Source organism: Haemorhous mexicanus, chromosome 25 (genome assembly GCF_027477595.1).
Source record: "Haemorhous mexicanus isolate bHaeMex1 chromosome 25, bHaeMex1.pri, whole genome shotgun sequence".
NCBI lineage: Eukaryota > Metazoa > Chordata > Aves > Passeriformes > Fringillidae > Haemorhous > Haemorhous mexicanus.
In genome coordinates this window covers 3,293,320-3,303,861 of record NC_082365.1, presented here as the reverse complement: position 1 = coordinate 3,303,861, position 10,542 = coordinate 3,293,320, and the positions used below count along the sequence as shown (strand labels likewise).

The 10,542-nt window shown below is 57.7% G+C and overlaps 1 protein-coding gene across 2 annotated transcripts in view; it reads right to left on the bottom strand.

Annotated features, from left to right (window-relative positions):
- Positions 1-671: 671 nt before the first annotated feature.
- The window catches only part of CDK18 (cyclin dependent kinase 18), a 42,593-nt gene continuing 32,722 nt past the window's right edge, over positions 672-10,542 (bottom strand). The window contains exons 6-16 of one of the 2 annotated variants that reach the window (XR_009489400.1): positions 9,572-9,686; positions 9,388-9,482; positions 9,252-9,314; positions 8,013-8,136; positions 7,811-7,931; positions 6,167-6,264; positions 4,667-4,772; positions 4,449-4,491; positions 3,545-3,630; positions 2,155-2,232; positions 672-840 (exon numbers count right to left, since the gene is read on the bottom strand). Coding sequence is in view for 1 of the 2 variants with exons in the window: in XM_059867436.1 (XP_059723419.1) it covers positions 806-840; positions 2,155-2,232; positions 3,545-3,635; positions 4,449-4,491; positions 4,667-4,772; positions 6,167-6,264; positions 7,811-7,931; positions 8,013-8,136; positions 9,252-9,314; positions 9,388-9,482; positions 9,572-9,686 (969 nt within the window). In the remaining variant the exon portion in view is untranslated. Of the gene's footprint in view, positions 841-2,154; positions 2,233-3,544; positions 3,636-4,448; positions 4,492-4,666; positions 4,773-6,166; positions 6,265-7,810; positions 7,932-8,012; positions 8,137-9,251; positions 9,315-9,387; positions 9,483-9,571; positions 9,687-10,542 lie in introns of both variants that reach the window. The other variant, XM_059867436.1, reaches the window with a different exon arrangement.

Genomic DNA, 10,542 nt, shown 5'->3' with positions numbered 1-10,542 from the left:
GAACCTCCAAACCCCACAGATCCCCCCCTGAACCCCCAAACCACAGAAATCCCCACTGTGAGCCCCCAAACCCCACAGATCCCCACTCTGAACCCCCAAACCCCACAGATCCCCACTCTGAACCCCCAAACCCCACAAATCCCCACTGTGAGCCCCCAAACTCCACAGATCCCCCCCCGAACCCCCAAACCCCACAAATCCCCATTATGAGCCCCCAAACCCCACAGATCCCCCCCGAACCCCCAAACCCCACAGATCCCCCCCCGAACCCCCAAACCCCACAAATCCCCACTGTGAGCCCCAAACCCCACAGATCCCCACTGTGAGCCCCCAAACCCCACAAATCCCCACTGTGAGCCCCCAAACCCCACAGATCCCCCCCCGAACCCCCAAACCCCACAAATCCCCATTATGAGCCCCCAAACCCCACAGATCCCCACTCTGAACCCCCAAACCCCACAGATCCCCCCCCGAACCCCCAAACCCCACAAATCCCCATTATGAGCCCCCAAACCCCACAAATCCCCACTCTGAACCCCCAAACCCCACAGATCCCCCCCCGAACCCCCAAACCCCCCGGGGCAGGGCAGGGGCTGGCCGCTCCTCCCTGGAGCTCCTCTCAGAGGGGACACCCCCAAACAGGGGTGGGGGGACAAGGCCCCAGGTCCATCGGGGGGGGGTCGGGTCCTGCTGGAGCCGGGAATTCTGCCCAGGTCGGGTGGGAGCCGCTCCTTCCGCAGCGCTTCTGTCTCCATGGCAACCAGGGCGACGCCAGCTCCCAGTTCAAAATGTGCCAGATCCCAGTTCAAAATATGCTCTGCCTCCTGTTCTTGCCGCGGGCTGGGGGGGACACGGAGAGGGGATCAGGGGGGGACACAGAGAGGGGATCGGGGGGGACACGGAGAGGGGATTGGGGGGGGACACGGAGAGGGGACACGGAGAGGGGATCAGGGGGGGCACGGAGAGGGGATCGGGGGGGACACGGAGAGGGGGATCAGGGGGGGGACATGGAGAGGGGACACAGAGAGGGGATATGGGGGTCGGGGGGGTCGGGGGGACACAGAGAGGGGATTGGGGGGGGACATGGAGAGGGGATCGGGGGGGACACGGAGAGGGGATTGGGGGGGGACACAGAGAGGGGGATCGGGGGGGGACAGGGAGAGGGGACACAGAGAGGGGATATGGGGGTCGGGGGGGTCGGGGGGACACAGAGAGGGGATTGGGGGGGGACATGGAGAGGGGACACGGAGAGGGAATCGGGGGGCGACAGGGAGAGGGGACACAGAGAGGGGATCAGGGAGATTGGGAGGGACACAGAGAGGGGGATCAGGGGGGACACAGAGAGGGGGATCAGGGGGGACACAGAGAGGGGGATCAGGGGGTCGGGGGGCTCAGGGGAGGGGACATGGAGAGGGGATCAGTGGGGCTCTGGGGGGACACAGAGAGGGGGATCAGGGGGACTCAGGGGGTTCGGGGGGTGGACACAAAGAGGGGACACAGAGAGGGGGATCAGGGGGTCGGGGGGCTCAGGGGAGGGGACACAGAGAGAGGATATGGGGGGTCGGGGGGGGACACTGAGAGGGGATCGGGGGGTCAGGGGGGGACACAGAGAGGGGATCAGGGGGGCTCTGGGGAGGGGACACAGAGAGGGGATCAGGGGGTCGGGGGGGTTGGGGGGACACAGAGAGGGGGACCAGGGGGACTCAGGGGGTCGGGGGGGGGGGACACAGAGAGAGGGATCAGGGGGTCGGGGGGCTCTGGGGAGGGGACACGGAGAGGGGATCAGGGGGGCTCTGGGGAGGGGACACAGGGGATCGGGGGGGACACAGAGAGGGGCTCAGGGGGTCGGGGGGCTCTGGGGAGGAGACACAGGGGATCGGGGTGGGGGACACAGAGAGGGGCTCAGGGGGTCGGGGGGCTCTGGGGAGGAGACACAGGGGATCGGGGTGGGGGACACAGAGAGGGGCTCAGGGGGTCGGGGGGCTCTGCAGGGTGCTGGGGGAGGGGATTCCGAGCCTGGGGCATTGCCAGAGCAGCCAGCTGTGCCTCAGGCACCCAGCTGTGCCAGCAGAGCGCCCAGGGGTGCTCTGTGGGCACGGAGCAGCACCACCCTGGCAGCAGCTGGGGGAGAGCCCGGCCCCTGCCCGGCCCTACCTGAGTGCTGGAAGGCGGAGCCGCGGTGCCCGGGGTCCTTCTGCAGCTGGATCTCCTTCAGGGAGAAGATGGAGGCGTCTGGGCAGGGGGGGCACAGACAGAGGGGTCACTCCTGCCCCAGGGAGGCACCTCCACGCTGCTCTTCTCTCAGCCTCCCACCCAAATTATTATTATTATTATTATTATTATCATTATCATTATCATCATTATCATCATTATCATCATCATTATTATATTATATTATTATTAGTATTTATGGTTATTATAATAATAATTATTATCATTATTATAAATAGCATTATTATTATTATCACCATCATTATTATCATCATTATTACTTGTTATTATAATATTATTATTATTAGTAGTAGTATTACTAGCATTATTAGTATTTATTATTTTTATTTTAAATTATTATCATTAGTCTTATTAGTATTTAGGGTTATTACTATATTATTATTATTAATAGTAGTATTACTAGCATTATTAGTATTATTAGTATTTATTATTATATTAGTAGTAGTAGTAGCATTTATGGTTATTATTGTTATTATTGTATTATCTTATTTTGTTATTATGTTATTATATTATTATATTTTATTATTTTTATTAGTAGTAGTAGTATTACTATTTATGGTTATTATTATATTATTAATAGTAGAATTAGCATTAGTATTATTAGTAATTTTATATTATTATATTAATATTAATATATTATTAGTAGCATTAGCAGTAGTATTATTACTATTATTACTATTTATGGAATTATTATTATTATTATTATTATATCAAAATTTTATTTCTATTTTTATTGGTTTTATGCACCCAGCACTCACTGTCAGGCAGGAGGTGCCCTGTTTTACCCTGTTTTACCCTTTTATGCCCTTTTTTGCCCATTTTTACCCATTTTTGGGGCCAGCAGTGCCCAGCACTCACTGTCAGGCAGGAGGTGCCCTGTTTTACCCTGTTTTACCCTGTTTTACCCTTTTTTGCCCATTTTTACCCTTTTTTGAGGGGCCAGCAGCACCCAGCACTCACTGTCAGGCAGGAGGTGCCCTGTTTTACCCTTTTTTACCCTGTTTTGCCCATTTTTTCCCGTTTTTGGGGCCAGCAGTGCCCAGCACTCACTGTCAGGCAGGAGGTGCCCTGTTTTACCCTGTTTTACCCTGTTTTACCCTTTTTTGCCCATTTTTGGGGCCAGCAGTGCCCAGCACTCACTGTCAGGCAGGAGGTGCCCTGTTTTGCCCTTTTTTGCCCATTTTTTCCCGTTTTTGAGGGGCCAGCAGTGCCCAGCACTCACTGTCAGGCAGGAGGTGCCCTGTTTTACCCTGTTTTGCCCTTTTTTGCCCATTTTTTCCCGTTTTTGGGGCCAGCAGCGCCCAGCACTCACTGTCAGGCAGGAGGTGCACCCTCTCTCCCAGGCTCCTGAAGTAGGGGTGCTGCAGGGCTGCCTCGGCTGAGATCCGGCCCTTGGCTCTGTACTGCACAAAGGCCCAGAAACACTCAGGGACACCTCACACCTGGGCACCCCTGCCCATCCACACTGCACACCTGGGCACCTCTGCCCATCCACACTGCACACCTGGGCACCCCTGCCCATCCACACCGCACACCTGGGCACCCCTGCCCATCCACACTGCACACCTGGGCACCTCTGCCCATCCACACTGCACACCTGGGCACCTTTCTGCATCCACACCGCACACCTGGGCATCCCTGCCCATCCACACCGCACACCTGGGCACCCCTGCCCATCCACACTGCACACCTGGGCACCTCTGCCCATCCACACTGCACACCTGGGCACCTTTCTGCATCCACACTGCACACCTGGGCACGCCTGCACATTTACACCGCACACCTGGGCACCTTTCTGCATTGATACTGCACACCTGGGCACCCCTGCCCATCCACTCCGCACACCTGGGCACCTTTCTGCATCCACACTGCACACCTGGGCATGCCTGCACATTTACACCACACATCTGGGCACCCCTGCAGTGCCCCCCACCTGCCCCATGGCACTGCCCTGCTCCAGGTTCCCCTTCCCCTTCCCTTCCCCTTCCCTTCCCCTTCCCTTCCCCTTCCCTTCCCCTTCCCTTCCCCTTCCCTTCCCCTTCCCTTCCCTTCCCTTCCCTTCCCTTCCCTTCCCTTCCCTTCCCTTCCCTTCCCTTCCCTTCCCTTCCCTTCCCTTCCCCTTCCCTTCCCCTTCCCTTCCCCTTCCCTTCCCCTTCCCTTCCCCTTCCCTTCCCCTTCCCTTCCCCTTCCCTTCCCCTTCCCTCCCCAGCACCCACCAGCAGCAGATTTGTCAGCAGCTCGACGCCTTCCGAGTCCAGCCTGGGAGAGAGGGGAAACAAAACCAAAACTGCACCGAGGCTGCCCCCGGGAGGCTGCAACAACCACAGGGAGGGACGGGTGGCACTGCAGCCTGGAGAACGCGAGCCGGGGCTGCCCGGGCCGCCCCTCACCCCCTCCATCCCCCAGTCTGTCCCTGTCCCTGTCCCGGGGGCACCTTGGGGCGTGATTGATCAGCGGCTGCGCTCGGTACTGGCTGAAGTTGTAAGCCTTGAACTCCTCGTTGGACGTTATGCCAGGCCAGGTGTCCTCGGTGGGGGTTCCTGTGGGGGGACAGGGGACCTCCCTGGGCTCTGGGTGGGATGGAAACCTTCGGGAGTGTGGGGGCTGTCCCTGAGACAGGGCACTGATGTCCCCAGGGGGTGGCAGTGCCAGCAGGGAGCCTCTCATCCTTACACCTGGGCCAGCCTGGAGGGGGCTGCAGGCAGCTTCTGTCCGTGCCAGCTGCCCCCTGCCCACCCCGTCCATGCCAGCTGCCCCCTGCCCACCCCGTCCATGCCAGCTGACCCTGCCCACCCCAGCCACGTGTGCCCACCTCTGCCCATGTCAGCCCATCCCCCCTGCCCCTTTCATCTCACCCTTTCTCACCCCATCCCACCCCTTTTCATTCTTGCCCATCCCATTCCATCCTCCTTCATTCCTGCAACCCCAGCCCACCCCTGTTCCCTCCTTCCCACCTCATCCCTGCTCATTCCTGTCCACCTCATCCTATCCCAATTCCCTCCTTCCTATCCCATCCCACCTTATCCCCGTTGATCCCATTCCACCCCATCCCTGTTCCTTCTTTTCCAGCCCACCCCATCTCTTTTCCCTCCTTCCCACCTCATCCCACCCTATCCCTGCTCATTCTGGCCACCCCATCCTACCCCTGTTCCCTTCTTCCCACCCCACCCCTGATCATTCCTGTCTATCCCATCCCATTATCCCATCCCATGGATCCCATCCCATCACATCACATCCCTTTCCCCTCCTTCCTACTGCATCCCACCTCATCCCTGTTCATTCCTGTCTATCCCATCCCATTATCCCATCCCATGGATCCCATCCCATGGATCCCATCCCACCCATCCCATCGCATCCCACCCCTTTCCCCTCCTTCCTACTGCATCCCACCTCATCCCTGTTCATTCCTGTCCATCCCATCCCATTATCCCATCCCATTATCCCATCCCATCCCATTATTCCATCCCATCCCACCCCTTTTCTCTCCTTCCTACCACATCCCACCCCATCCCTGTTTATCCCTGCCCACCCCATCCCTGTTTATTCCTGTCCATCCCATCATCCCATCCCATTATTCCATTCCATCCCATCCCATTATTCCATTCCATCCCATCCCATCATTCCATCCCATCCCATCCCATCCCTAGTCCCTCTTTCCCATCCCACCCCATCCCTGTTCCCTCCTTCCCATGGATCCCATCCCATCCCATCCCATCCCATCATCCCATTATCCCACCCCGCCCCGCCCCGTTCCGTTCCCGGCGCGGTTCCCGGCGCGGTTCCCGTTCCTCTCCCCGTTCCCGTTCCGTTCCCGTTCCTCTCCCCGTTCCCGTTCCGTTCCCGTTCCTCTCCCCGTTCCGCCGCCGGTGCGGCGGGCGGGCGCTGCCCTCGCGCGGGGAGCGGGCTCAGCGCACGGCGCTCGCTCGGCGCTCACCCAGCAGGCGGAAGATGAGGTGCAGCTCCTCCTTCACCGTGGAGCCGGGGAACATCGGCCGGCCCGTCACCATCTCGTAGTGGATGCAGCCGACCCCCCTGAGGGCAGGGGACACCGCGGGGTCACGGGGGACAAACCCCGCGGGTGGCGCCGCTGGAGCGGGACCGGCTCCGGGAGGTGGAACCGCTCCCAGCGGGGTGGGGATGGAACGGAGCGGACCCCGAGTGCCAGGGGATGGGGAAACGGCTCTGGGGACATGGGGACAGGGAAAATGCACTGGGAGAGCTCTGGGGACAGGGAAATCTGCACTGGGAGAGCTCTGGGGACATGGGGACAGGGAAAATGCACTGGCAGAGCTCTGGGGACATGGGGACAGGGAAATCTGCTCTGGGACAGCCTGGGGACAGGGGAATCTGCACTGGGAGAGCTCTGGGGACAGGGAAATCTGCTCCGAGAGAGCTCTGGGGACAGGGAAATCTGCACTGGGAGAGCTCTGGGGACATGGGGACAGGGAAATCTGCACTGAGAGAGCTCTGGGGACATGGGGACAGGGGAATCTGCTCTGGGAGAGCTCTGGGGACAGGGGGACAGGGAAATCTGCACTGGGAGAGCTCTGGGGACAGGGAAATCTGCACCGGGAGAGCTCTGGGGACATGGGGACAGGGAAATCTGCACTGGGAGAGCTCTGGGGACAGAGGGACAGGGAAAATGCACTGGGAGAGCTCTGGGGACAGGGAAATCTGCACTGGGAGAGCTCTGGGGACATGGGGACAGGGAAATCTGCACTGAGAGAGCTCTGGGGACAATGGGGACAGGGAAATCTGCACTGGGAGAGCTCTGGGGACAGGGGGACAGGGGAATCTGCTCTGGGAGAGCTCTGGGGACAGGGGGACAGGGGAATCTGCTCTGGGAGAGCTCTGGGGACAGGGAAAATGCACTGGGAGAGCTCTGGGGACAATGGGGACAGGGAAATCTGCATTGGGAGAGCTCTGGGGACATGGGGACAGGGAAATCTGCACTGGGAGAGCTCTGGGGACAGGGAAAATGCACCGGGAGAGCTCTGGGGACATGGGGACAGGGAAATCTGCACTGAGAGAGCTCTGGGGACAGGCAAAATGCACCAGGAGAGCTCTGGGGACAATGGGGACAGGGAAATCTGCACTGGGAGAGCTCTGGGGACAGGGAAATTGCACTGGGAGAGTTCTGGGGACATGGGGACAGGGAAATCTGCTCTGAGAGAGCTCTGGGGACAGGGAAATCTGCACTGGGAGAGCTCTGGGGACAATGGGGACAGGGAAATCTGCACTGGGAGAGCTCTGGGGACACGGAAATCTGCACTGGGAGAGCTCTGGGGACACGGAAATCTGCACTGGGAGAGCTCTGGGGACAATGGGGACAGGGAAATCTGCACAGGGAGAGCTATGGGGACAGGGGGACAGGGAAATCTGCATTGGGAGAGCTCTGGGGACAATGGGGACAGGGAAATCAGCACAGGGAGAACTCTGGGGACAGTGGAAGCAGCCCTGGGAGAGCCCCCCACCCTCTGTTGTACCCAAGGCGTGAGGATGAGGATGGAAACGCCCGACCCCTCCCGGAGAGCCCAGGGAGCTCCCGGGAAGCCCCCGGGGGAGCTCGGTGCCTCACCACATGTCGATGGGCGTGGAGTACTCGGTGGAGCCCAGCAGGACATCGGGGGGCCGGTACCAGAGCGTCACCACCTCGTTGGAATAGGTTTTTGTGGGGACCGACTTGGCCCTGGCTAACCCTGAGGGCGGCAGGGATGCACATCAAGGAGCTGCCCCCTTTTTTTCCCAATCCTGCACCGTCCCTGCAGGGCTTCACCTACCAAAATCAGCCAGCTTGAGCTCCCCTCGCTCGTTGATGAGCAGGTTCTGGGGTTTGAGGTCTCGGTGCAGGATTTTCCTGCCGTGGCAATAAGCCAGGCCACGGAGCAGCTGGAACATGAAGATCTGCAGGGAGGAGGAGTGTCACAGATGTGTTTTCTGAAAAATCCTCTCGCTAGGATGTTTCTCCTGAGGAGCTGAGAGGCCTCAGGAATGAAATGAGAACAAGGATTCTCTGCTGCTGTGGAATGCAGCAGGTGCATCTGGGATTGGTCTCATGTGGTTGTTTCTAATTAATGGCCAATCACAGTCTGGCTGTCTTGGGACTCTGAGCACTCACAAGATTTTATTATCATTCCTTCCTTTTCCAGCCTTCTGATGTCTCCTTGCTCTTTTCTTTAGTATAGTTTTAATGTATCATTTTCTTTGAATATAATATAGATCATCAAATAATCAATCAGCCTTCTGAACCGTGGAGTCAAGATTCTCATCTCTTCCTTGTCCTGGGGACCCACAAACACCACCACAGAGGAGGAGGAGGAGGAGGAGGAGGAGGATGCATTTAGGACTAAAACTCAACCTGCCTTGAGGGATCTGGATGCTGTGGGCAGGAAAGAGCCCTCGGAGCTGTGCTGGGGTAGGAAATGCTGTGGGGAAGTGTCACGGAGTGGGATGAGCAAAGTGTGAACGTGCAGGGATTTCATTTAGGGTGGAAACACTGGGGGAGCCTCAGAAGGGGCAAAGGGAGCAGGAAGTGAAGGGTGTGAGGATCTCCAGCCTCAGAAAGGGCAAAGGGGGCAGGGACTGGAGGGTGAGGGGATCTCCAGCCTAGGAAAGGGGAAAGGGAGCAGGGACTGAAGGGTGAGGGGATCTCCAGCCTGGGAAAGGGCAAAGGGAGCAGGAACTGGAGGGTGAAGGGAGCAGGGACTGGAGGGTGAAGGGATCTCCAGCCTCATAAAAGGGCAAAGGGAGCAGGGACTGAAGAGTGAGGGGATCTCCAGCTTAGGAAAGGGCAAAGGGAGCAGGGACTGGAGGGTGAGGGGAGCAGGGACTGGAGGGTGAAGGGATCTCCAGCCTAGGAAAGGGCAAAGGGAGCAGGGACTGGAGGGTGAAGGGATCTCCAGCCTCAGGAAGGCCAAAGGGAGCAGGGACTGGGGGGTGAGGGGATCTCCAGCCTCTCCCAGCCCCAAACCCCCCCACCCAGGACGAGGGGCAGGGCAGGGTCCCTGCACACCCCTCACCTTCACATTGTGCACGCTCATCAGGTTCCCGCAGTTCTCCAGGTACTGCTTGAGGTCGTTGTCCTGCAGAGGGACAGGACACGTCAGTCTGTCCTTCCCTGGTCCCCCCAGCCCCCAGAGAAGCCCCCAGACCCACCAGGTACTCGAAGACGAGGGTGAGGGAGCGCTCGGTGTGGATGATGTCGTGCAGGGTGACGATGTTGGCGTGTTTGAGGTTCTTGAGCAGTGACACTGTGAGGACAGCAGGACCCGGGGCTGAGCGGGGGCACGGCCACCCCAAACCCCCCTGGGAGCCCGGGGCCAGCCCCTGCCGGCCTCACCTTCCCGGATGGCCGTGCAGGGAGCGCCCTCCTCGTGCTCCAGGCGGATTTCCTTGAGCGCCACCAGGTTCTCTGTCAGCTTGCTGCGGCCCTTGAACACCGTGGCGTAGGTGCCCTGGCAGGGACAGGGGACAGGGGACATTCCCAGGGAGAGGAAAGGTGGATTTGTCTTTACAAACAAGCTGTGGGTTAATTCAGCCCGACCGAATCTTTTTGGGCTTCCTCGTTTCCTGAGCAAATTTGAATCAAGGGAAGCAAAGGACAGTGAAGGTCTGGCTGAATGGAGGCTGACCAGGCTGCTGGAAATGATATTTTGGGTGAATTTGTGCTGGGTCCCACAGGTGAGACAAAACCAAAGCTGGGTAAAAGGGGCAGCCTGCAAACCAGCAGCTCTGAGAGCAGCGATCAGAGACAAACTCTTTGTCATGTTTGGTGTGAAATCAGAGGAAATCCACAACCTGGACACTCCAGTGTGAGAGGAATGGGGGATTTGTCTTTCCAAACCAGCTGTGGGGCTGCTGGTGGATAAAACCAGCACTGGGAGAGAAAAGAAACAACGGGGAGGATTCCACTGATTGGTGAATGGAAAAAGATATTTGATTTTACAAATAAACTTTAGGTTTGCTGATAAACAAAATTAGACGTTGAGAGATGAAAGAAACAATGGGGAAGAAAAACCCCTGAATTCTGTAAGAATTAAAAATGAAAAGGGAGGGTTATACAGTAGAGGGGAATCACTGGGACCAGGGGTTCTGGAAAGTCTGAACCTCTCAAGTACCTCAGAAATGGGGAAAGAGAGAAGGGAAATGTGGCTGGGAAATTGGGATAAAAAGGAGGCTGCATCCTCCAAAAGTGTGAGAGACCCCAGGGCAATGCCCCATGGCCTCTGCCTTTATTGGAATAAAGCCAAAGGACTCCTCTGTTTCCTTTTTGCACATAAACCTCTGGGGTTTGTGGACTGATTTTCCTAA